Source organism: Mauremys mutica, chromosome 2 (genome assembly GCF_020497125.1).
Source record: "Mauremys mutica isolate MM-2020 ecotype Southern chromosome 2, ASM2049712v1, whole genome shotgun sequence".
NCBI lineage: Eukaryota > Metazoa > Chordata > Testudines > Geoemydidae > Mauremys > Mauremys mutica.
This window is the reverse complement of record NC_059073.1, coordinates 206011536-206039354: the sequence shown is the minus strand read 5'-3', so window position 1 is coordinate 206039354 and position 27819 is coordinate 206011536. Positions and strand designations below refer to the sequence as shown.

Here is a 27819-nt window from a genome sequence, read left to right as displayed (position 1 = left end):
TTGCTTTCCTGTAACCAATTTTAGAGCATATCAGGGCAGTTCTCACCATTTGGGATTAATTTCACTCTACTTTTTATGAGTTGAGCTTTTTCCCTTAGAGTAGCTAACTGGGTGTCTGCATCATTACTTGGCTTTAGTTAATATAGTGTTTGGACTTGGATGTCCTTGGGGTTCTCCATTTTATTTGGAAATGTACACTTTAAAATCTAGAACAAAAGCAACCAACACTTTTTGTTTGAAATAATTTATATTTATTGTTTCCTAAAATTCACTATATCTTTAGTTCCATGTTCACCTGAAAACACCTAGGGAACACCCCCATCTGTACTGCCAGTGTTGCACATTAAAAATATTTTTCCTTCACCAAAGGCTAACAGCTGGTTGGGTTTGTTTCCAGGCTGAAGATACATTGTATAGTATTTTTCCTTTTCACATAGTGAACTTTAATAGGTTGAGCTATCATAGAATATCAGGGTTGAAAGGGACCTCAGAAGGTCATCTAGTCCAACCCCCTGCTCAAAGCAGGACCAATCCCCTGACAGATTTTTGCCCCAGATCCCTAAATGGCCTCCTTAAGGATTGAACTCTGAACCGTGGGTTTAGCAGGCCAATGCTCAAAACCACTGAGCTATCCCTCCCCCCATCATATCCTAGCTTTCCTTTGTAAATTAATTATGTTTTATTACTAATTATACTTTGCACTTCTATAGGGCCTTTCATGAAAACATCACAAAGCACTTTACAAAATTAAGTCTCACAACATCCCTGTTAAGTAGGCATCATCTCTTTGCAGATGAGTAAACATACGAAGAAAGAGGTTAAGGGCCTGATTTTGAAGAAGTGCTGTGCATTGATTCAAATGGCAGCTGCAGATGGTCACCACCTCTGAAAACCAACCCTTTGTAGGCAATATGTAATATCAGTAGCTGAGATTAAAAAGTGTCTTGGAAGTTGTGGCTCAAACCCCATTTTAGCCACCAGACAATGCTTATATCCTTTAAATTCAATCTATGTATAGCATGGAAAATCTGTTGCTGGTGCATAAAATTACATTGAAATGATAGGAAATTATCTTGAAGAAAGCAATAGTAAGTTTCATAGATAGAGCCCTTAGGATTCTACACCTTTGTAATCTATATTTCAAACAAATATTAGTTATTTTCTCACATTTCTGCAAGGTAATGCCATGCATACATTTGTAGAAAATGGACAGTAGTGTCTGTAATGACAAAACACATCTAATATTAGTAAAATTCCATTAAGCAGTTTCAAGTTTTCCTCTCAGGTTCTGCTTCTAGTTTTTTCCACTGAGTACTGAAGAGGATAAAAATATCATGGCAGTTTACAGGAAAAGGAGCTGATATTTAAAGCGAGCATACACCTAATTTTCTTTTCAAGGTCTGTGTAGTCCAGTATTTTACACTGGTGTTAAAAATGACATCACCCAACCAATCACATGCCAGAGCATCTACATTATTGGTATAATGCTGAACTAGCCCATACTATGCACACAACCCCACCTAATAAAATAAAAATGTGGCCATTTTTTCCATATAGAAATAACTGACATATTAAATTACAGTTTTAAAAGAAATAAAATAAATGTAATACTTTTGATTATGAGCCCTACAAGGATGTTGGTCAAACAGTGATTAACATCATGTGTGGTATAATCCTCAATGTTTACAGTTGGTTAGGGACTATTGTATTACATTAGATTATGGGAATCAACCTGGGGAGTGCCTTATTGTAGAATATGCATTAAACAGAATCCTCTCTACACCGACTGAATTTATTGATTAATCCCACTGCCACATGGATTTTAAATTACCTTGACAAATGATAACTTATTTAATACTTTCTGTGACTTGTGTTTATGGAAGACAAAGTTCATCAGGTCTTTCTAAAGAAAAACAAGAATGTGCCAAATGTAATTTTAGTGTGGAGTGTTAAGAATGGTAAAATTATATCTAACAAAAGTTTGTGATTTTTGCAGATAATAGCTCTAGCAGATGCGGCCAAGGAAAACCAAGCCAATATGTTCCAGGCATTCACAAAGTTGAAAAGTGCCACCCAGCTGGTGATTATGCTGATTAGTCTGTGGCAGAAACTCAGTACTGACCAAGTTGCTATTCTGGAAGCTACGTTTTTGCCATTAATGCAGGATACCCAAGAGCTGGTAAGGATCTGTGAGATTTACTGAAAATCTGGATATGTGGAAAAGTACAAACTGATCGATTAACTTGGTTTTCCCAGTGTGTTCTGCAAATGGCCATTCCTTTTAATGGAATGTTATATTTCCCTTCCCACTATACTGTATCGAAAAAACTTTATTTAGAAGGGTTGTTTTAAGATTTGGTTGAGTCTACTTTAAATCCATTCTTCATGAGCTGCGGTGAAGCCTTTGATTTGTACATCTCAAGGTTTGCATGCTACCAATTAACTTTCAAGTTAACCAGTCCTTGCTTGTCAAACCAAATGGAAATACTTAATATATCTAATATAGCTGTATATACATCTATTTAAATGCTGATAGCAATTGTGATAATAGTTTTGTAGTTTGTTGTCATTTGAATGAGTTGTAATAGGGCTTATCTACATTGTGGATTTGCCGCAGTTAAAGTCATTGGTGTCTAGCCACCAGTGTAGCTGCACTGGAGCAACCCCATACTGTAAACAGGCAAAGTTGCTGTATATTATGCATCCGAAGAAGTGAGCTGTAGCCCACGAAAGCTTATGCTGAAATAAATTTGTTAGTCTCTAAGGTGTCACAAGTACTCCTGTTCTTTTTGTATATTATGATTTACCCTGGTTTTAAACTTGGGGTAAGCACCACTTGTGCAAATAGCAGCTTTTTTAGGCTGCACCAGCTACATCATTGGCTGTTACTAAGGCCTTAGATTAAAATAGCACATCCTTAAAAACACACTCCGTGTATGGGAAATGGCATCTTGTTTTAAAAGACCTACGAAAAATCATGTTTGAAAATATTGACTATATAGACCATATTGCTTGCATAGTGTAGTCTATATTTCTGTTAATTTTTCCTTTGAGCCTTTGCCTGAAAACAATCTTTGTAGTAACTTCCACAGCAGTCAATTATTACATCACAGACAGGATTTAGGATTACGATTTCATGTGGAGAATAAATAGGAGAAGGTGAACTCTTGAAAAGAATGTCATAAAGAAAGGATTATTAGTGACAAATGGAGAAGAAGAGCAGATGAATTTTAAAGGAACAAAGATTCTGTTAATGGTAATATTCAATATCTTATTAATAAAGCACATGAAAAATATTTCTCTTACAAGCTAATAATTATAAGTGCTTTACATTTTCAAAGCCTTTCACCAGTATCTAATTATTCCTCATAGCACCCTACAAGATAGGTAAATAGCATCCTTTTATAGATGAAGATACTAAAAAAAATAGATGTTAAGTATCTTCTTCAAGGCCACATAGAGCCTTAAACAATTGTGTCTTGAGGCCCGTTTGTGATTCATTACTCTGTGTCAGCAACTTTTGTCAGGCTTGACATACTCACTACACCGCTCACACTGGTGCCATGATATTTATTTAAAAGGTGATGTAATATATTGTTTGAACTCTAATAACACACTGGTCATTAATGTCACTGTGAAATGTTTGTTACAGTTCTACAGGTAAATTATGGATATTCTCTTATATTATGCCCTGTAAACAGACAAAAGTGGCAAAACCCTCCTGCAATTTTGTATCGGGGGTAGGTTGCTGAGTCAGAGCTGCTTAACCCATTGACACTCAGTACAGACTGGTATGCTGGCTGGCAGCGTTCTGATACGAGAACTACAGCAGCTGAGCTTTTTGAGACACTAAGGGTTACAGAGCAGGCAGTGACATAACCCCTCACTGTCATGTTCTGGATTGCACCCCAGAACGTAACAATATCATCCTGTGCTTTATCAATAAGAAAAATATATGGCACGATTTGTTTATATGAGAGATATGAGTTACAAGACATAATCTTATTGAACAGTAAAATTCTCACATCCAGTCCATACTGTGAATATATCATCTGTGTGCAGATCTCTATTGTATTCTGTACTTGTTTAATGTGTATAACTATGTTAGTGCTCTATGGTTGTGTGTAAACATATAGACCATGCACTAGAGAAGCACATTGCCATTAAGAAATCCATCCTGCAGTTTGAAGAGAAGTTTGACACACATCTCTTTTTTAAATGTACACAGTATTGTACAACTCCTGTCAGAACTGAATGAGGAAATATATTTAATGAAAACAAAATGGAAGACTAAAAAAAAAATCTAAAAATCCATTATAATATTCAATTTCATACTCTTAATTCACAATCGCGTTATAATAATCTGTACTGATCTATTACAATGAAAACTGAATTCAGGTTTCACTACATATCCAAAATTTTGGGCTGGTAAGTAGCCATTTTAGCAAGCTTGGGCTAAGTTCCAGATGCACTTAGGAATACCCATTGTTTCAACTAGAAAACAAGTGAAACTTGGTGTTTCACATGTTTTTTACCCCAAACCTGGGAAAACAACAGTGGGTATTTGGTCTTTGGTGTTTGGACTTACTGAAACCTGAAACTCAAAGTGAAAAATTCAGGGGTGTAAATTCACATAAACTAAATCAGCAAAAGGTTCGAGTCCCCTGAAAGTGGAAACTATCTGGTTTTGCATGGCTCACTTTTATTGTTCCATTAGGGCTGTATTGCTTTGACACATTTTCTGGTACAACATGGGAAAATCTGTTACAGATCTTAAAAATAAAAGATACCACTTTCATATGTATCTCGATGTGGTTTTCATATAGTAGGTCACAATTTTCCATGTTAAGATGCAAGACCTCACATATAAATGTTGTGGGGATGTGAATCCTGCAGAGAGGCTGGGATGACAAATGTAAACCTGAAATAATGGGTTGGAAATTTAAAAGAAGCCTTTACCGAACTATTGAAATACATCCCATATTGTAGTTATTATGGTACCGCAAAAATCTGAATGTAATTTAAAGAGAAGTTTAGATGGGGGGAGGGAAGCTTCTGACATACCAATGGTATTTACAGACAGAAGCTCCCAGCTAGTGTTCAGGTTTCCCCACAAGCAGTTGAGTGGAATGTGGTGAAAGAAAGTACTCCAAAGAATTTTTATTTACTCTTCAAACAATTCTGCACAATGGTTTGTTGTATTTTTATTTGGGTGGAATGTGTTAGAAGATAGTTTGGATACAATATACCTCTCTAGAATATTTTCTGCTTCATGAACATTAAACTCAGAAAGTGCTTTTTTAATAAAGGGAAAATGTTTAGAACATACTATTACTCTAAAAAAAAAAGTTCTAACCATAACGTCAACATTATTCTCATACATGTCATTCCATTTAGAAGAGATTGCTTCTTGTTTTCTGGACCTGCCAGGCACTTCATTTAGACACTTAACATAAGAGTAATTCAGTGTCTCGAGTTCCCATTGGCAGTAAATAGCTTCTCAGACTAGTAAACAGTTCCTGCTGCAGACTATATCATGGTTTACATACTCTCAACTGAAGTAAAGTCTGGTTTTGCCACCTACAAAGATATGTCAAAATAAAAAGAATAGTGCATTCTTTCAAAATAAAGTTCCTGAAAACAGAGGTTGTGCTTTTTTTCTTGTGTTTTGGTAACCAGAGGGTCATAGAATATCAGGGTTGGAAGGGACCTCAGGACCAACCCCCTGCTCAAAGCAGGACCAATCCCCAACTAAATCATCCTAGCCAGGGCTTTGTCAAGCCTGACCTTAAAAACCTCTAAGGAAGGAGATTCCACCACCTCCTTAGGTAACCCATTCCAGTGCTTCACTACCCTCCTAGTGAAAAAGTTTTTCATAATATCCAACCCAAACCTCTCCCACTGCAACTTGAGACCCACTACTCCTTGTTCTGTCATCTGGTACCACTGAGAACATTCTAGATCCATCCTCTTTGGAACCCCCTTTCAGGTAGTTGAAAGCAGCTATCAAATCCCCCCTCATTCTTCTCTTCTGCAGACTAAACAATCCCAGTTCCCTCAGCCTCTCCTCATAAGTCATGTGCTCCAGCCCCCTAATCATCTTTGTTACTCTCTGCTGGATTTTTTCCAATTTTTCCACATCCTTCTTGTAGTATGGGGCCCAAAACTGGACACAGTACTCCAGATGAGGCCTCACCAATGTCAAATAGAGGGGAATGATCACATCCCTCGATCTGCTGGCAATGCCCCTACTTGTACAGCCCAATGCTGTTAGCCTTCTTGGCAACAAGGGCACACTGTTGACTCATATCCAGCTTCTTGTCCACTGTAACCCCTAGGTCCTTTTCTGCAGAACTGCGGCCTAGCCATTCGGTCCCTAGTCTGTAGCAGTGCATGGGATTCTTCTGTCCTAAGTGCAGAACTCTGCACTTGTCCTTGTTGAACCTCATCAGATTTCTTTTGGCCCAATCCTCTAATTTGTCTGTATCCTATCCCTACCCTCCAATGTATCTACCACGTCTCCCAGTTTAGTGTCATCTGCAGACTTGCTGAGGGTGCAGTCCACACCATCCTCCAGATCATTAATGAAGATATTGAACAAAACTGGCCCCAGGACTGACCTTGAGCTCTGAAAATACCTCTCTTTTCCCTTTCTCAATCCCTAAGGAGCTGTGGGCAGGTCTATATTACCACATAAGTCGATCTAACTTACGTCACTCAGGGGTGTGAAAAAGGCCCCCCTGAGCGACGCAAGTTTCATGCTGTACAAAACAGCGCTATGTCAGCGGGAGACGATATCCCGCCGACATAGCTTATGCTTCTCTCCAAGGTGGAGTAATTATGCCGATAGGAGAACTCTCTCCCGTCGGCATAGTGCGTCTTCACCAGACATGCTACAGCGGTATAGCTGCATTAGTGCAGCTGCGCCGATGTAGCACTATAGTGTAGACTTTCCCTATGGCTATCATTATAATTTTTAGTTAACTTTTATATACTAAAACTCCATCCATTGAGCCAAGGGGGGGCTAAGTGAGATTCTCTGGGACATCTTAGTTGAGTGGAAGGGTCACTCTTGTTTGATACTAGTAAAGCAAAACTTTTCTCTGTGATTGCTTCTTGTATTCCATACAACTCCCAACATCTGCTTAGTCCAAGGAGCATAACATCAGGAACTGAACCAAATTAAATGAGTTGGCACTAGAATGAGGCTACAAGGCTGTCCTTGCAAGATGCATGTTAAAAATTCAGTGTTATTTGATGTGATAAATTTGCTGGTTTTATCTGGCAGAAAACAAACAAACAGTGTTGATCTTTCTCCCATTGAAGCTGATGGCAAAACTCAATAGAGGGAAATCCTGGTCTCATTGAAATCCATGGCAATTTTGCCACTGACTTTAATAGGAGTAGGATTGAGCCAATATTCAAGATATTGTGGAAGAATGTATATGCAGTTCAGAGTGCATCAGTTAAAGTAGAGCTCTATGGACAACCTATTATTCTTTAATATATATAATCTATGCTATTTTTACTCACTGTTGTAGAAGTTAAAAATGTATTTTTTTAAAACTGTTTTGGGGTGGTTTTGGAGGAAAAAAATCTCTGACAATAGTATTTTTTCGATGTCTTGAGGTAATAAACATTTGTGGGTTTTTTTAATAGAACTGATGAATATTTTAGCTTACTAAAGAAGAGAACAAGAGAACAAGAATATGGATTAGAGAGATGGGGAAAAAAAAGAGAGAACCTTCGGGTTATTTCACTGATTTGTTTTTGACTTGGTTAAACTGAACTGGAGAGAGAGAGATTCTAAACATGTTGAGTTTCTGATAGAGCATATGTTTACAATAGGAAATCCTTTTGGGAGGGCAGGGAATTTATCCAGGCTAATTTAAAAGGTTCAAAGGGTTCATAAAGCGCAGGATAGTTGTGATATTATGGTTGTATGGCGTCTGGATTGAGTGATGACTCAGATGTCTTATCACTACAGTTATTAAAATCCTCTTTGTTTATAAAATTACAAAGGAAAAAATTCTGTCACTATTAACTGCTTAATTTTATGACTGAGAGGACCCTCATAAATATAGTGGTCTATGGGAATCTAATCAAAGAATAAATATTTTATGGTTCCCATGATGTTACCAAATAATGTCATAATAGGAATTTCACTGCACAAAACCATCCCTTCTCTATTATAGTCAAATTTGTGATGTTATAGTTAATGTTCACTATAAAGGAGATGCCTTTTTGCTTTTTGCTATCTGCTTTTTTTTTTTACATTTGATATTATAGCTACCAGCTAAGTTGTTTCCGTACTCAACTTTTAATTAATCTCCTAGTACAGTTTTAATTTGGGGAAAGAGTAGGTAAAGTAGAAGGTAGTGAAGGTAGAAATAGTTATTTTTAAAATAGTTGACTATGTTATGGAATGCTGTAAACTTGAGTTAATGATCTTACTGAATTAGAGAATATGGACACAGTATATGCTAAAGCAGAATAACATGAGGAAAACATGGTGGCAAAAGAAATTACTAAATGCCAAATAGTCCCGTTGAAATTAATGTCAAGCCAAGTTAGAACAGAATTTGGGTGTAAGTGGGAAGAAAGAGAATAGGATCACTAATTTGACAAGAAAGAATAATAGAGGCTTTTTGTTTGTTGTATATTTTTGTTTCTTTAATACAAAGAACTCCACTTTGTGTAAGGGGATCCCTTCCTGACTGAAAGGCCTGGTCCACACTAGGACTTTAATTCGAATTTAGCAGCGTTAATTCGAATTAACCGTGCACCCGTCCACACCAGGAAGCCATTTAATTCGACCTAGAGGGCTCTTTAGTTCGAATTCGGTACTCCACCCCGACGAGGGGAGTAGCGCTAAATTCGACATGGCTATGTCGAATTAGGCTAGGTGTGGATGCAAATCGAACTTACTAGCTCCGGGAGCTATCCCACAGTGCACCACTGTGTTGACGCTCTGGACAGCAGTCCGAGCTCGGATGTTCTGATCAGCCATACAGGAAAAGCCCCGGGAAAATTTGAATTCCTTTTCCTGTCTGGCCAGTTTGAATCTCATTTCCTGTGTGGACGTCGTGGCGAGCTCAGCAGCACTGGCAGCGATGCAGAGCTCTCCAGCAGAGGAGTCCATGCAATCTCAGAGTAGAAAGAGGGCCCCAGCATGGACTGACCGGGAAGTCTTGGATCTGATCGCTGTGTGGGGCGATGAGTCTGTGCTTTCGGAGCTGCGCTCCAAAAAACGGAATGCAAAGACCTACGAGAAGGTCTCCAAAGCCATGGCACTCAGAGGATACAGCCGGGATGCAACGCAGTGCCGCGTGAAAATCAAGGACCTGAGACAAGGCTACCAAAAAATCAAAGCGGCAAACGGACGCTCCGGAGCCCAGCCCCAGACATGCCGCTTCTACGAGGCACTGCATGCCATTCTCGGTGGGTCTGCCACCACTGCCCCACCAGTGACCGTGGACTCTGAGGATGGGATAGTGTCGAGGGGCAGTTTCTCGGCGATGTTCGCCGATGGGGAAGATGAGGAAGGGTTTGTGGAGGACGAGGCAGGCGACAGCGGTTACAATACTGCTTTCCCCGACAGCCAGGATCTCTTAATCACCCTCACGGAGATCCCCTACCAACCCTCCCCGGCCGTTAACCCGGACTCCGAATCAGGGGAAGGATCAGTCGGTAAGTGCTATAAACATGTAAACATTTATTTCTTAACAAAACAGGAATAAAAACTATATAAAAAGGTCAATGCATATAGGTATCGAACAAAAATCCTCTTGGGACAGTTCAACGAAGCTCTCTGAGAGGTACTCGAAAAGCCTCCTTAGGAGGTTCCTGGGGAGAGGTGCCTTGTTGGGTGCTCCGTGGAAGCACACTCTTCCGCGCCAGGCCACCAGGAGGTATAATGGGAGCATCGCCTCGACCAGCATGGCAGCATAGGGCCCTGGTCTGTGCAGGGATTCACGCAGCATTCGCTCTCTGTTTGTCCTGGAGACCCGCCTCAGGATGATCTCGCTCGGCGACTGCTGCATCTAATTAGGGGAATTACTTTAATGTTACTATTGTGAATGCTTGACTTTTCCTTTGCATAGCAATGACCTTCGTTTAACAGCCACGTGTTGTAGGCTGCAGAGGAAAAGCATACAGGGATCTTTCCCGGGGACAGCCGCGAGGGGCTGGAACAGGGTCAGACTTTATGCTTTCCAGATTGCCTGCAGCAGGAGGGCCCTGCTATCCATTAGCTGTTAAGCAGCCTAAAGTTTCCGGCTTACCAGGCCTGGCTGCTACACGGATTCTGCTGTCCTGCCCCGCTTGTCCGATCTCCAGTGCAAGACCCCAGGCAATGAAAGCGAATGCCGAAAATTCGAACTTGTCCTGAGAGCACATGAGATTAGGTGCCCTGTATGGTCTTGTTCACAGAAACTGAGTAGACTGTGTTCAGTGTTCGCAAACATGTATCTTTGGAAGGAAATCACTTCCTTTTTCCCATCACACAGCTGCGGCTCTTTCCCGAACTGCCCCGGCATCCCCCTCACAGAGGCTGGCGCAGATTAGGCGGCGAAAGAAAAAGACTCGGGACGAGATGTTCTCTGAACTGATGGCCATCTCCAGAGCCGAGGTGGCACAGCAGAGCCAGTGGAGGGAGACCCTCTCTCAGCAGCAGCGCTCACACAGCGAACGGGAGGACAGGTGGTGGCAGGAAGACCAGCAGGCGACTCAAACGCTGCTTGGACTAATGAGGGAGCAAACGGACACGCTCCGGCGCCTTGTGGATGTTCTGCAGGACCGCAGGCAGGAGCAGAGAGCCCCCCTGAACTGTATCTGCAACCGCCCTCCCCCGCCACAAAGTCCTGTCCCCCCCCTCACCCAAAATCACAAGAAGGAGGGGCGCTAGGGGCCGTGAAAACTGTCACTGCACCCCAGCAGAGCGCTCATGTACCAAACAGCTCTCATTCCCTAAAGTAAGAGAATTGCTTGCCTTCCTGGCTCACCCGATCCCAAATCCCAGTTTCATCCCCCAACTGTGTAGTTGAGTATTAAAAATAGTTTGCTGTTCATTACTGTTTCCGTCATGTTTCTTTGCAGAAGACTTTGTGTGAAGGGTGGGGGAGGGGTTTGTTAATTGCATAGGACAGCCACCATTAACAGGGTACAGACATGGGGGCAGGATCAACAGCAGGTCACACACAGAGTGCAATCACTAGGCACCCGGGTCACTGTGCGAGGTGTCTGCTGCCCCAGGTCAGTCTGGGAGGTGTATGTTGCCCCAGGGTCCGAGCACCTGGCATCCACAAATGGCAAGGCAGGCTGCCCTTACCATGCCCTTCCACCCTAGCCATGAACCTCTCCGATGCCCTGAGCCCCAGTCAGAGCCATCATCCACCCACACCTACTCACCCTTCCCACACACCCCTCACCCCTTCCTGCAAACCCACCCCTTCCTGCACACCCTCCGGTAACCGTCCTCCCCCCAGAGACCGCTGTAGGAGCAGGAGCCTGTCAGTCCTCGAGTGTAGAAGCGGTATGTACATCACTGCACACCGTACCCACCACAGTCTGCGTCCCTGTTGTAACCCTTGAACGAGAATTTGTTAGTAAAGAAAACTTTGTTAATTAAAAATGTTCCAATAACTTTATTTTTAAACGTCTCTTGGAAGGGGGGAAACCTGGTGAACGGGGTATGTAACCGCTGAAAAAAGACAATAGGAACTGAAACAGGGGCAGGTTCAGCTTCTCTGTAAAGAGACTGGACAGTCATAGGTTACCCTGCTCTCTGAGGAACCTAGCTTTCAAAGCCTCCCGGATGCACAGCGCTTCCCGCTGGGCTCTTCTAATCGCACGGGTGTCTGGCTGAGCGTAATCAGCAGCCATGCGATTTGCCTCAACCTCCCATCCCGCCATAAAGGTCTCCCCCTTGCTCTCACAGAGATTGTGGAGCACACAGCAAGCTGCAATAACAATGGGGATATTGGTTTCGCTGAGATCCGAGCGAGTGAGTAAGCTCCTCCATCTCCCCTTGAGACGTCCGAAAGCACACTCCACCACCATTCTGCACTTGCTCAGCCGGTAGTTGAAGAGCTCCTTGTCACTGTCCAGGGCGCCTGTATAGGGCTTCATGAGCCAGGGCATTAGCGGGTAGGCTGGGTCCCCGAGGATCACTGTAGGCATCTCCACATCCCCAACACTTACTTTGTGGTCCGGGAAGAAACTACCTTCCTGCAGGCGTCTAAACAGACCAGAGTTCCTGAACACACGCGCGTCATGATCCTTGCCCGGCCACCCGACGTAGATGTTGGTAAAACGTCCCTTATGGTCCACCAGTGCTTGCAGCACCATTGAAAAGTAGCCCTTTCGGTTAATATACTGGCTGGCCTGGTGGGCCGGTCCCAGGATAGGGATGTGAGTGCCATCTATAGCCCCACCGCAGTTTGGGAATCCCATCGCGGCGAAGCCATCTATGACGACCTGGACGTTTCCCAGGGTCACCACCTTTGAGTGCAGTAGGTCAACGATTGCGTGGGCTACTTGCATCACAGCAACCCCCACGGTAGATTTGCCCATGCCAAAGTGGTTTGCTACTGACCGGTAGCTGTCTGGCGTTGCAAGTTTCCAGAGGGCTATGGCCACTCGCTTCTGCACACTCAGGGCTGCTCGCATCCGGGTGTCCTGGCGCTTCAGGGCAGGGGCCAGCAAGTCACACAGTTCAAGGAAAGTGCCCTTACGCATCCTGAAGTTTCGCAGCCACTGTGATTCATCCCAGACCTGCAGCACTATGCGGTCCCACCAGTCCGTGCTTGTTTCCTGGGCCCAGAATCGCCGTCCCATAGCATGAACGTGACCCATTGCCACCATGATCTCCACGGCGCGGCGTACCGTGCTTTGTGAGAGGTCTCTGCCACTCTGACACTTCACGTCCTCACCGCGCTGCCGGAGCCTCCTCGCCCGATTTCTCAGCAGCTGACTGTGGAAGAGGTGTTCGATAAGGTGCGAGGAGTTGACAACGGCCATAAGTGCAGCGATGATCGCAGCGGGCTCCATGCTCGCAGTGCTGTGGCGTCCGCGCTGTCACTGACCAGAAAAGTGCGCGAACAGAGTTCCTGCCGGCGCTTTCAAGGAGAGAGGGCGGGAGTGACGGTTGAATGATGACAGTTACCCAAAACCACCCTCGACACATTTTTCCCCCAGAAGGCATTGGGGGCTCTACCCAGCATTCCAATGGGAAGCGGGGACTGCGGGAACTGTGGGATAGCTGCCCAGAATGCACCGCTTCCAATGTCGATGCTTGCCCCGTTAGTGTGGACTCACAAATTCGAATTAGTGTCCTTGGTGTGGATACATAAATTCGAATTCATCAGGTCGAATCCACAAATTCGACCTAAGTTAAATCAAACTACTCCTGTAGTGTAGACATACCCAAAGTTCTCAAGATTAAATATAAGTTGTAAGTGAATTAGTTTTGATATGTATAATTCTTTCAAGACTAATGATGTTCAACATTTCTTGACTCCTTCAGCCAATGTTTGCTATTGTTAAAAACTTGTGGAGAATGATTTAAGCTTTTTGGACAGCAATGTTCTTTGCATAACCCATATTTTTTTAACCTATCAGGAATCGCAGCTTTGCTGTTTTCACTAATTAGCATATATGTACAGTCCAGACTCTTGAGATCAGTTGAACTAGAGTAAATCCAGACTGAGTCCCAGGGATGCCTCCAGCCAATTCATATCTTCTATAATAACTTTTTAGAGTGGAAGTACCAAAGCTGTCATGCATAGTGTAGTGAGATGGTCTTTTCCCTTCCTGATTTTTTGCACCATTCAGTTTCTATCACCTCCTCTTTAGTCCTAGATATTTTAATTTGCATTTATTTTGTCCATAAGCCTATAGAAATTACTTTTTGTGGTTTTTGCAAATATTTTTCCAGCACTCCTTAGAGATATAACTAGGCAGTGGCAGTTGGTAATGTGGGGTTAATGGGGCAGTGACCCAACAATTACATACCCCAGATGCTGGAATTGCTGTCAGAGCAAAGTTACTGTAGACTTTAACATCTTTCTTAGAAGTCTTTTCTTCTTCCATTGATGGGAGCTTATTCAGGGCTCTACGTAATTGTTGGCATAAAAGACACTCTAACTTGTCTCTTTTTATTTCTTCTAATGTTTCATATTTGCAGTGTTCAGCAAGACTATGAACTGCAGTAATAAAAACATCCTGGCTCCTCCTGTTAAATGTGGTACTTTCATGTATAATATTCCGTCTGTGTATGAAATGGGCAGCCAAAGCCTCTTTCACTTTAGTTTATTCTTTCTTTTCCTCATTGGTATGGCACATAGGATATCAGCAGCAACCTCACCCTTGGCAAATATCAGGGAATTTACCTGGTATTCTTGTGCTTTGCCTGTTAAACCCAAAGCCACCTGGAATTGCTCAGCTCTCCGGATCCAGCAAGGTTGGCCAAAATTAAATTTCTATTACAGAGCCATGGGCTCCATTGCTGCACTAATACTGGGCTCTGTCTGCTTCATGGAGCAGCTTTCACAGGCCTCCTCCCTGATTTTCCATTTTCCCCACTTGCTCCCCACTCTGGTAGTCTCTTTGCTTTTCCAAATTCCTTCTTTAAAAAGAGGGATTCACTTACTTGTGACACCAAGTTAAAGTAAGGATATAAACACAGAAAGCCATGCCTTAAGCACTAGCTAGTGAACTTCTTGACTGAGAAGTTCATACATATATTAAACTTCCCCTCCAAGACATCATGGTTTTCTTTGGTAACTATGGTGGACCAGGCACTCTAACCACTCCACACTGTGTATTTCATGTATATATTTGGTGGGAGCTCCGTAGAGGGGGAACTTCACCACTTATTTTGAGCACTATCTGTAAATGTCAATAAATATCTGTAAATCATTCTCTTTCTACAATTTATTTGCTTCATGAGAAAATGGTACACAACAGAGATTTGAGTGAGGTAGGCAAACATACCAAGTCAGTCAGAGTGAATTCAGCTTGATTTCTTAACTATGAATTTCATGGACATAGTTGAAAAGGACAGATTCTCTGCAGGGCAAGGAAGGAAGGGTTAGTAGAACCCGTGAAATCCTGTAGTGACTTAACTTGTATTACAATACAGTTTCACCTGCTGTTTCCTGCCCTGAAGGGTTTATAAACAATCCTTACCCTCTTTGGCTATCTCCTCTGGTATTTTCCAATCTATTTGTCATTCATCTGCTATTCTTGCTGTGGTTTGGGGGGTGGGGGGGAGTATATTTTTTCCCACAAGTCTTCTTGGTTTTGCCTATTTCCTATAAAATAATATTAATAATAATAATAATAATAATAATAAAAAAAAGTTTGCAGGCATCACATTAATTTGGTATTGTCACAGGGTGGCTGTGACAGGGTTGATTAAAGTAGATCCAGTTCCCTGTGCCGGAGCAGATGCTCCTATTTGGCCAATTAAGAGGGTGGGGCAATATCTGGCTTATAAAAGGTCAGGGAGAGACCTAGAGAGACAAACCTGGTTAATCAGAGCTGCCCGAGTAGGCATAAGGCTGGTGAAAGCTACTAGGGGACTGTAGAAAGTCCAGGTAGGAAGCAGAAGGTGTTTCGCAGGGGAAGGCTGAAAGCAAGGAGAACAACACGAGGGTTTCATTGGCTGACTTCTTCAAGCTAGAGCTTGGGCCAGAGGACTTCAAAGGGTTGAAGGTAGGAGTAGCAGCAGAGGGCAATGGCTGCTGGCTGTAGGCTGGAGTGCTAGAGCCAAGGGCTAGAAAAGGCTGAAGACAGGGCAGCAGCAACAGAGAGGGGCTTACCAGCTGACGTTGTCACGCTAGAGAGCTGCAACCAGGGGAACAGTAAGTGGGCAAAGGGGAGTGAGGGATGCTCACCTGGTTAAGATGGCCTCCCAGCAGAAAGGCTGTGGTGGTTCCTGCTATGAAGAGTAGGGGTTGCACTCCACTCTTGAAGGGTTGGGTGGTTGTCTTGGCAGAGAGACAGAAGAGTTCTAATGCCAGGGCTGTCCTGAAAGCTGGAGCGTGGTGAGAGATGCTGGGGCTGTACCTTGCATGTACTATTTGGGCTATGCTGGGGAAATTCTGGTTGTGGGACTCTTTTTTTATGACTTACATGCATTGGCCTTTTGTAATAAATTAACCCCACAAGGGCCATTTGTACTAAGAAAAGCTGGATTGTTTGTGCATGGGGGCGGACTCTGAAAGGGGAAACTGAGGCAAGTGCACCTGTCATGCTGCGGCCTGTCAAGGGGGGTCATTCCAGGCAGGACCACCCTATGTCAGATATATATGTTCATAGTTTTACAAATGTTATTACCAAAAGGGACCATTGTGATCATGCAGTTTGAGCTCCTGTGTAACATAGGACATAGAATTACACCAAGTAGTGCCTGCATCAAGCCCATAACTTCTGGTTGAGTTAGAGCATGACTTTTAGATAGACATCCAGTTTTGATTTAAAGACTTCAAGTGATGGAGAATCCACCACATCTCTAGGAAAGATGTTCCAATGGCTCATTACCCCTCACTAAAAACAAAAGCACCTTATTTCTAGTCTGATATTTGTCTGGCTTCAGTGTTCAGCCATTGGATCTTATGTCTTTGTCTGCTAAGTTAAACAGCCCTCAACTATCGGAAATTTTCTCTCTGTGTATTTACTTAATAACCGTGATCAAGTTACTTCAGTCTTCTCTTTGTTAAGCTAATTAGATTAACCTTCTTTAGTGTCTGATTGCACCTCAGGTATAGAAGTGTAGTAACTGCTGAATGTGCAATGCACCATGGCATTTCACAACAATTTTCATCTAGACTGCTTAGTGATATCGCTGATGAACAAAAAATTTCTTTCCCAATATGTGCTTCAGAGGTTCTTCATGCATTTGCAGTCCAAGACATAATCCCTTTCATTTCTATTGAGTTCATTTCTTTCAGAGTAGTCAGAATAATGTCAATGGAGAATTCTGTGGATATTCTTTCTTGACTGAAAGATCTGTAGACCCAAGGTAGCATGATTTTGTACAGTATATTGCACTGCTGTTTTAAATAAACACTGGTTAAAATTAATATTAAAAACGCCCAACAAATTTCCTTACCTGTGTAATTAGTAACACTTTAAAAATAATTAAAACTGAAGGTACTTTAAAACATAACTTTACTCTTCACTTTTTGCATGCAGTTAGTTTACTTTTTTGCATTACATTAATCGCGGACAATGAAAATAGACTAGTCAGGTTTTTTTTCTGGCTGTCTCGTGCTAGCATTGCCATGGAATATTAACATCTAAATAAAATTGGATATCTTTGGCTTTGTTTGAGAAAATAAGATGGAAACATTCTCAACAATCTTGTGAAATATTGTTTCATGTCTGTTAATACACCATGGCTAAGTAGGTGCTCTCTTTCAAGAACCCAAGGCAGTCAGATCTGTTTCCAGAAGACCATATTAGCACTCAGTCACCAAGGCACCTGTCTTCAAATGATCTTCCCTTAAAGGCAGGAATGATTAAGGCAGCAATAGGCTACTGTTTCTTTTGTAGGGCAAATGGCAGGGATTTTAGCCATTGCTTTAAACCCTCCTTTGGTTATTTTCTCCTCTTTTTAGGGACAGATTTTTTCCCCCAACAAATGTTTATCTAGCAATATGTATCTCTCATGCATCCCAGTGCACAAAGACAGTGTTGTCTGCCAATGAGGCCAAGGAAGAAGCCAGATGCTCCCCCCATTTCAACCTTGCTCCAGGAGATCAGGCAAACATTTCTGTTTGTTAAATGATCCCTGAGATCATAGACAAAATTACTATCACTTATTTTCAACAAAGTGCTTCCATTTTTACAGATATGATGGGAAATTCCTTGGCCCATGGAAAACATCTTTCTTAATTTTATAAATTAATAATGATGTTAGTTCTCCCTCAAGTGTCTGTACAGTTGTCAAGGAGATTGCTGTACATCAGACAACATCAACAGCCACAGCAGGGCAAAAATTCAAGGGACTTGACTCAGCAAATAAAACTAAGAAAAGTGAAGCAGTCCTTGATTGCCTGTAAGGATTCCTTGACTTTGTAAAATAATCCCTTCAGTGTTCTTCATGTGACCTGTTGAGTGTACTGCCCTCTTTATACTCTCACCTTGGCCCAAGTCAAAGAACTCACATGCTGCCAGGACCATGGTATGACCTATTTCAATAATTCTGGACTGGATCTTTCAACAAAATGAGATTTTGATATACACAAACTGTAGGCTTTCTACCCAGGAGGTGAAGCAGCAGATTAAATTTAGAAAGGGGCACAGGAGAGCCCCTGGCTACCCCCTAAGCTCCAGCATGGCAAGAAACAAAGAAAAGGAATCTAAATGTAGCAATACCCACAAATCTAAGAAGTCCAAGTAAAGACACGAGACCAGTTTGGCATTCTCCTTCACCTTCTCAACTGAGGAGGGCGAGACAATCAGAACCAGGAGAGTCAGACACTGAGACAGTTTAAAACTATGGCTAAAAGGGCTACAGGGGATCTGGGAATCCAAACATATACTTACAGAGGATTAAACAGCCAACAGGTAAATGCTTCTCTGAACTCAAAGGGAGAAATAGGGATTCCCTGTGGAAAACGCCATGAAATGGAAATGGGAGCAACCCATTAAATCCAGATGTCTGAGTAGGCAGTGTTCCAAGTTTCACAGGTCCCAGAAACAGAGAAACTCATACATCATGCTTCCTTAAGTAGATGTTGTAGTGATGGTCCAATAAAGAATATTATCATAATAGAAGGGAAGTGATTCCCTAAGCGCAGCACTGCCATGAAAATAAAAGCTGTCCTGAGCAGCATTGTGAGGTCTCAAGAGTATCTTTTCAAGCATCCATTTCCTCCAGTTGTTTCACCAGAGTAAATATATCATGGTCCAACAGCTGTTCTCCATGTCAGGAAAATCTCACCGAGCATCACTGAACTTGTGGCCTCATTTGTGGTAGGCACACTGCTGGATGTATTAAGTTCTGCAGTGAGATCCAGAATTACCAGCGTGTATGCATGCAGACCACTCTGACAGTGGCTGCAGAAGACAAGCAGCACCTTACTTCAGCCAAATTTACCAGCATAAGGCTTTTTCTTTGGGGAAAAATAAAAGATAGATGAGGTGTTAGCTGATTCCAGTGCAAGGAAGCAAAATAAGATAGCTTGCAAGCCAGCTACAAAGAAGTTCAACGCACACAGATTATGCAATGAATACAACAGCTCCCTTTTGTCCATCACAATTTCGTTATCCAATAAAAGGACCAAGGATACTAGAGAGGCAGTCCTAGATCAGGGCATTAAGAGAGCAAAAAGTCAATCAAAATACAGCCATAAAGCTTCTTCTAACCCTAGATCCATACAGTGACTGGCCAATGAATCTCAGTAGACAGATACTTCTGATATGGAGTAGTCTGTCATGATTTCAGTCAGGATGGACTCATACTATTGCAGTTATTACCAAAGGCATACAAGGAACTTACCTAGAATTCTGCAAGGAGATACCTATAATTATCAGTATTGAAAGACTCACCTCTGTATCTCTCATACATTCACATGCACACCAGCCACTCAAAAATCTTAATCACTATTCAGTATCTCCTAGAAATAGGCCCACAAAAGCATTTCCTCCAACTGGTCTTTAGGAAGAACTAAATAAATATTCTTCATGCTCCAGGAGAAATTAGGAAATATGAAAACAGTCCTGGACCTATAAGAACAGAGCAAATACATGCCCTATCTCAGATACCTGAAATCAGTTTTGACATTCATAACTAACAATAGCCTGGATCAACCTTAAAAAAAAAGTCTACCTCCATATACCACTCAGGTGGAGACATGGATGTTTTATAAAGATTGATTACAACTGGAACTAATTGTTCTCATTCTAGATGGTTTGCATGGATAGAAAAGAACATCCTATTCGAAAGGCAGGCCACGTAATAATTTAGCCACAGTTATCCAAGAACATTCAGATAGCTGTGCAAGGACCCATAACATTACTATCTAGACTGGACCTGATACATCAGGTTCCAATTTGTCATTCAGTCTCTTCATCCTTAAACAGATCACTGAAAGGGAGAGGAGAATAGAAGTATAAACCTGCTCTAGAAATGTGACTAACACAGTCCTCATCTAGAAAAAGATCTGCTACATTATAGAGGGCATATTCTCTAATTTGGTTACCATTCATTATATTGGCGCACAGACCACAGCACTAGCCAGAGAAAAGCTACAATCTCTAATATCCATTTGTTTCTAGAAGTGGGACTTTCTGCAGGACTGTGTACCAGATATTTAATAGTTAAAGTAGCAGCTATCAACTTCATGATAAAGTCTTTATGGTACTACATGCTATCTAGCCATCCTCATATTACTCGAGTTCTAAAAAATACCTACAGTTTGCACACTTCAGAAATTATCTGATGAACTCAGTGAACTGATTTCCTCTAGAACTTAAATAACCTCTACTCCGATATAACGCGACCCGATATAACACGAATTCAGATATAACGTGGTAAAGCAGCACTCCAAGGGGGCGAGGCTGCGCACTCCGGTGGATCAAGGCAAGTTCGATATAACGCGGTTTCACCTATAACGTGCTAAGATTTTTTGGCTCCCGAGGACAGCGTTATATTGAGGTAGAGGTGTATAGTTGTACATACCCCTTCTTGAGCTTACAAGATTTTTCCATCAAGATCACTAAAGTATTCCCATAAGGTATTGTTTTCCCATCAAGACCACTTTTTCGATTGGCAAAACATAACAGTTGTTTAGGAGTTAGGGTCACAGTCAACAGAAAGCTAGTACTGATCTTGTATGAGAGTAAGGTGGATTTAAGAATGCCACTCTGCTTCCAAGCCAAATTGACGCTCATCTTTCTGCTCATTCTCAAGAGAGACTCTGGCACAAACTGGATGTAAAAAGAGCACCCAAAATATATGTCAGCTGCCTAAAGTCCTTCAAAAAATATCTGTCTCACTTCTCATGTCCTTACAACTGAGATCAACGAATACAGTGGACCACAAGTTGCTTCTTAGAGGAGAAAAATACCAGAGCAAAGATACTGATAAAAAGTAAACAACACTCCCCAGGAAAGAGTCAGTCATATGCATTTATATGCTATGTATGCTCCCCTGGATGAGAGATGTAGCACTGCCATAGGCATTCATACACATTTTACCAAGCAGTGTGAATTCATATTTATTAGCTTCAGGAGATTGTTCTTCACACTGTGGTAGAAAAGGAGTGTTTTCCCGTTGGACAGATCATGATTCCATTCCCTTTCTAATCTAAGACTAACTGCTGATTATATCTCAGTTGTGTAGAATTGACAAGCATATTTCTGATGGAGAAAGAATAGTGTGACCTTTCTTGTACATTAATCCCACTCCACCCAGAATTCTAGGTTTTACTGTTGGAATCAGATTCCTTGAAATAGTATGAAAATAGTTACTCTTGAAGATTAGTTTACTTAATAGCGCTGCAGAGAACTCATGTGATTTAAGCAGTGTCTTATATCAATTCTGGGTATATTCTGGAAGGAGGGCATTAGGGGAATTCTGACTGCCTGCAGTTCAGACTAAGCCTTTTTTTTTTTTTTTGTAATGATCATTTGTTCATCGGTTCTTAATCTGTCCTTCCTTAAGTCTCCTCTGCCATGATGCTTACAAAAAACTTGACAGTGGTTAGGTAGTTGGTAAGTTGTTACCACTGATTTTTCATGATAACCTGTATTGTCTTATTATTACTGTATACTTTCCTGTCGTCTTGTAGTATTCACTTCTTGCCTCTTGTCTTATACTTAAAGGGCAAGCTCTCTTTGTTATGTGCTTTCAGAGTCAGGCACTAATCCATGACTGGGCTAGGTGCTACTGCAATACGTGTAATTGACGATAATAAGTTAAGACTTCAGATCTGATTGGCTGAAAAGAAAATGTTGCCCCAATCTTCAGGTGTAGTTTTTCTCTCAGGTATAAATGAAAATGAAATAATTTTGCTGCTATGTTTGTTTAAAGAAATTTATCTGCAACCTTCTTGCTCTGTTTTGGACTATTGTGACAGGGTTTTCCCTTCTTTTTCTCTTGATTTTAGTTTGTCCTACATGATTAGGTTTATCCTCACTTTAATATAATTGATAATGCCACTATCAACACCTGTTGAGACCGAGAGTCAGAATTTAAACTAAGTAATAGTCTATTATTCAAATTCAAGTAGAAATTCTAATAGCTAAATGGTATTATGGATAATGGCCATCTGGTTTGACATCTAGATCTGATCATAGAGTAGAACTAGTGGAGCTTCCTGCTAGTGCTGCCTTTTTTGCTATTGAGTGCTATCTGTAATTGTGTCCATGAATATGCTTTGTCCCTTTAAACTATCAGAGATTATCCTGGTGGAACTGGAAAGCACCTATGCTTGGGCCATTCAACTGTATCCACATCAAGACCTGGAGTCTGATACATGTACAGTGGAAAGGCTTAAATAATTCTGTTGGTATGAAAGATTCTACAAGTTCCAGAGATATCCCTTATCTTTAAAATGGGAAATCCCATTAGACCTAGTAAAATCTTTCAAATTGGTAGAACTTTTTAAGTGTGCCTACTGTATGTATAGGACTTGTTTTGAGGAAAACCCACATTTTACCACTGCAAAGAGGAAAATCCAAAAACAATATAACCATCAGGCCACTTGGCTTTCGAGATAAAAGCTTTTTTTCCTGAAAAATAAAGTTTGATTATACTTATCTTAACATGACTACCAACTTTATTGCTCATAAAATTCTCCAGCAACTTTTTCGAATCCAGCTACATTATTTCTAACCTTGTTTTCTAATTTCAGCATTTACTGTATTTGATTCCCATTTCCTGCATTATTTTTGTGGTTTACATTATTGACAAGCATATGGTTTATGTTGAGATTTTGCTCTTTATTTGCATTTTCTAACTAAAAAAATTCAGCCTGGGGGAGGGGGAAGAGATTCCAGCATATCATATAAAACAGCCAAACTTTTAAAGAACGTGTTGTTGTAGTTCTTGAGTGATAGAGATACCTATTAAAAATACATTATACTGAACTGAATAATTTGTCCATATTATAGACTTGATTGTGAATAAGCCTTTGATACTGATAATCTGGTGGGCAAACATTTGTGTTTGAAGAGTTTAGACCATTCCCAAAGACATGGTATCCTGTCTGTGCATTTTGTCTCAGCAGACTTTCAGGAGACAGCATTCACTTCTTAACAACAAACAAAATAATCTTCTGTTTGTATTCTTCTTTCAGTGTTACCCTATCACAAGAGTAGGGGTATGCAGAACAATGTGGCTTTTTCTTTCAGAGTAAATCATTAGCTCATTTGTCTTCATTTCTAATTTTTGGCTCTTAAAATGTCGCTGCTATAATCTGCGTGCTAAATAATGACTTTTCTTCGCTTGGCATTTACATGTTTACTTTCTGTTGCATTATGTTCCACTTTTATCTAGTTAGAAAGGAGATTCAATGGAGCCTTTTAATCAATTTAGTATTGAATTGTACAATGCTTAGTTCTATTGACCTGTCAAATAGTTTTCATTCTATATTAAAAACACCACAAAATGCAGTGAAGAGCAAACAGTTTTCATTCAAACAGGAAATCCTTGCTATTATTTTCTGTGAGGGAAAACTGTAACAGTTGGCCAAAATTGAGTCACCTTGGTTATTAACTATGTTAAAATATAGCAAAAATAACCACAGTTAATATTTTAAACTGATATTTACTGTAATAAAGTCTGATTGTTGGACCTGATCTGGTTGTAAGTATGAATACAAATGATTGTCCTTTAAGACTGGTCAGTGGTTATGTGTTGCATTTTTATTTAAAAAAATAATTAAACTAGCCAAAGTTTCTAGCTTCACAGCACAAAAAATAAAAATGCATGTTCTGTGGTTTTAGCTTTGTACAACCTGTGAATCTCCTGTGCTTCCCTGCCATGGAGTCTGAACTGGGGGCCAAAAGATTTTCTGCACTCTTTCCATAGGTCACAGTCTCCAAATGGAGAGCTAACATGCTTCATGCACACCACTTTATTGTACTTATGGAACACTTTCTTCATCTGAGAGAGGTCTAATGGCCAGGTCTACTATTAACATGTCCATCGCTGTTCAGCAAAGCACTTAAGCACATACTTAAGTCCCAATTAACTCTGACGCTCAAAGTGTATGGTTATATAGGTGCAGTGCTCAAGTGTTTTGCTGAACTGAGGCCTCTAGCATCAGCGCTGTTGATGCTAGCTCCTTCCTATAAGAAAATAATACTGGGTTTAAAAATTAGAAATGTAGGATGTGGGTCTGTAAATGGGCCTTAGGAGTTTTTGGTTCAAAGGAAATAGGGAACTGCAAGACTGGGGCATACCTGAGGATGGGAATTTCATTTTATTATTGCTTATCTCTCTTGAAATAACTAAATAAATATAGGGTGGTTGTTTTTTTTAAAATGTATCATTTGCTTTGTGTGGTGCCCAAATGTCTGAGGCTTGGGGCTGACCTAAACGTCACCTGGCATCCCTCTCATTCACATTGGAGAGGAACGTTTTGAATATTGCCTCTTTAGGCCCTGTCACCAGATGCTTGTGCCCTTATGAAAAGTTCTTATGAATCTGGGAGTGACAAGTGTAATTCTGATGGGTAAATGAGAGTGGCTCAAACTATGAACTGAAAGCATATGCAGTAGTAGGATTCTCACATAACGATGTATGTCTGAAGGTTTTAATGAGATATTTTTATGGGTAAGGGGTATGTTCCAGACCAAGAAAATTTTGGATCCAATTGACTTTCAAATAATTTCTATGGTCAAAGAAGATGAATTGTGCACTTTAAACTGAATAACACAATGCATTGTGCCAGGCATTCTAAAATAATCTTCATTCACAAATAGAGCAAATACTTCTTTTTTTCCTTTCTTTCAACCACCACATTAGCTGGGTAAAATTAGGGTAAAATTTTCAAAAGTGCCTACATCTCATTTTCAAAAATAATTTAAGCCCAGATTTTTAAAGCTATTTAGTCTTTGTGACAAGGGGAGAGGTGACTCTAGATTTAATCCTGAGTGGAGCGCAGGAGCTGGTCCAAGAGGTAACTATAGCAGGACCGCTTGGAAATAGTGACCATAATACAATAGCATTCAACATCCCTGTGGTGGGAAGAACATCTCAACTGCCCAACACTGTGGCCTTTAATTTCAAAAGGGGGAACTATACAAAAATGAGGGGGTTAGTTAGACAAAAGTTAAAAGGTACAGTGACTAAAGTGAAATCCCTGCAAGTTGCGTGAGCCCTTTTTTAAAGACACCATAATAGAGGCCCAACTTCAATGTATACCCCAAATTAAGAAAAACAGTAAAAGAACTAAAAAAGAGCCACCGTGGCTTAACAACCATGTAAAAGAAGCAGTGAGAGATAAAAAGACTTCCTTTAAAAAGTGGAAGTCAAATCCTAGTGAGGCAAATAGAAAGGAGCACAAACATTGCCAACTTAAGTGCAAGAGTGTAATAAGAAAAGCCAAAGAGGAGTTTGAAGAACGGCTAGCCAAAAACTCCAAAGGTAATAACAAAATGTTTTTTAAGTACATCAGAAGCAGGAAGCCTGCTAAACAACCAGTGGGGCCCCTTGATGATCAAAATACAAAAGGAGCGCTTAAAGATGATAAAGTCATTGCGGAGAAACTAAATGGATTCTTTGCTTCAGTCTTCACGGCTGAGGATGTTAGGGAGATTCCCAAACCTGAGCTGGCTTTTGTAGGTGACAAATCTGAGGAACTGTCACAGATTGAAGTATCACTAGAGGAGGTTTTGGAATTAATTGATAAACTCAACATTAACAAGTCACCGGGACCAGATGGCATTCACCCAAGAGTTCTGAAAGAACTCAAATGTGAAGTTGCGGAACTATTAACTAAGGTTTGTAACCTGTCCTTTAAATCGGCTTCGGTACCCAATGACTGGAAGTTAGCTAATGTAACGCCAATATTTAAAAAGGGCTCTAGGGGTGATCCCGGCAATTACAGACCGGTAAGTCTAACGTCGGTATCGGGCAAATTAGTTGAAACAATAGTAAAGAATAAAATTGTCAGACACATAGAAAAACATAAACTCTTGAGCAATAGTCAACATGGTTTCTGTAAAGGGAAATCGTGTCTTACTAATCTATTAGAGTTCTTTGAAGGGGTCAACAAACATGTGGACAAGGGGGATCCGGTGGACATAGTGTACTTAGATTTCCAGAAAGCCTTTGACAGGGTCCCTCACCAAAGGCTCTTACGTAAATTAAGCTGTCATGGGATAAAAGGAAAGGTCCTTTCATGGATTGAGAACTGGTTAAAGGACAGGGAACAAAGGGTAGGAATTAATGGTAAATTCTCAGAATGGAGAGGGGTAACTAGTGGTGTTCCCCAAGGGTCAGTCAATTTATTCATAAATGATCTGGAGAAAGGGGTAAACAGTGAGGTGGCCAAGTTTGCAGATGATACTAAACTTGTCAAGATAGTTAAGACCAAAGCAGATTGTGAAGATCTTCAAAAAGATCTCACAAAACTAAGTGATTGGGCAACAAAATGGCAAATGAAATTTAATGTGGATAAATGTAAAGTAATGCACATTGGAAAAAATAACCCCAACTATACATACAACATGATGGGGGCTAATTTAGCTACAACAAGTCAGGAAAAAGATCTTGGCGTTATCGTGGATAGTTCTCTGAAGATGTCCACGCAGTGTGCAGAGGCGGTCAAAAAAGCAAACAGGATGTTAGGAATCATTAAAAAGGGGATAGAGAATAAGACTGAGAATATATTATTGGCCTTATATAAATCCATGGTACGCCCACATCTCGAATACTGTGTACAGATGTGGTCTCCTCACCTCAAAAAAGATATTCTAGCACTAGAAAAGGTTCAGAAAAGATCAACTAAAATGATTAGGGGTTTAGAGAGGGTCCCATATGAGGAAAGATTAAAGAGGCTAGGACTCTTCAGTTTGGAAAAGAGAAGACTAAGGGGGGACATGATAGAGGTATATAAAATCATGAGTGATGTTGAGAAAGTGGATAAGGAAAAGTTATTTACTTATTCCCATAATACAAGAACTAGGGGTCACCAAATGAAATTAATAGGCAGCAGGTTTAAAACAAATAAAAGGAAGTTCTTCTTCACGCAGCGCACAGTCAACTTGTGGAACTCCTTACCTAAGGAGGTTGTGAAGGCTAGGACTATAACAATGTTTAAAAGGGGACTGGATAAATTCATGGTGGCTAAGTCCATAAATGGCTAATAGCCTGGCTATTAGCCAGGTAAGAATGGTGTCCCTAGCCTCTGTTCGTCAGAGGATGGAGATGGATGGCAGGAGAGAGATCACTTGATCATTGCCTGTTAGGTTCACTCCCTCAGGGGCACCTGGCATTGGCCACTGTCGGTAGACAGATACTGGGCTAGATGGACCTTTGGTCTGACCCGGTACGGCCTTTCTTATGTTCTTATGTTCTTATATGTTCACTCTGCATTGCAACATCTAAAAGACTTTTGAAAACAGGACTTAGGTTCTTAAATCACTTAGGCCTGGTCTACACTACGCGTTTTAACCAATTTTAGCAGCGTTAAACCGATTTAACGCTGCACCCGTCCACACTACGAGGCCCTTTATATCGATATAAAAGGCTCTTTAAACCGGTTTCTGTACTCCTCCCCAACGAGAGGAGTAGCGCTGAAATCGGTATTACCATATCGGATTAGGGTTAGTGTGGCCGCAAATCGATGGTATTGT

The 27819-nt window shown here is 41.1% G+C and overlaps 1 protein-coding gene across 7 annotated transcripts in view; it reads left to right on the top strand.

The window, feature by feature from the left end:
• Positions 1 to 27819, top strand: part of BBS9 (Bardet-Biedl syndrome 9) — a 519285-nt gene that overhangs the window by 270778 nt on the left and 220688 nt on the right. For all 7 annotated transcript variants that reach the window (XM_045005718.1, XM_045005716.1, XM_045005719.1 and 4 more), the window contains one exon: positions 1997 to 2179. In XM_045005718.1, the coding sequence (XP_044861653.1) occupies positions 1997 to 2179 (183 nt within the window). The remainder of the gene's footprint in view (positions 1 to 1996; positions 2180 to 27819) is intronic.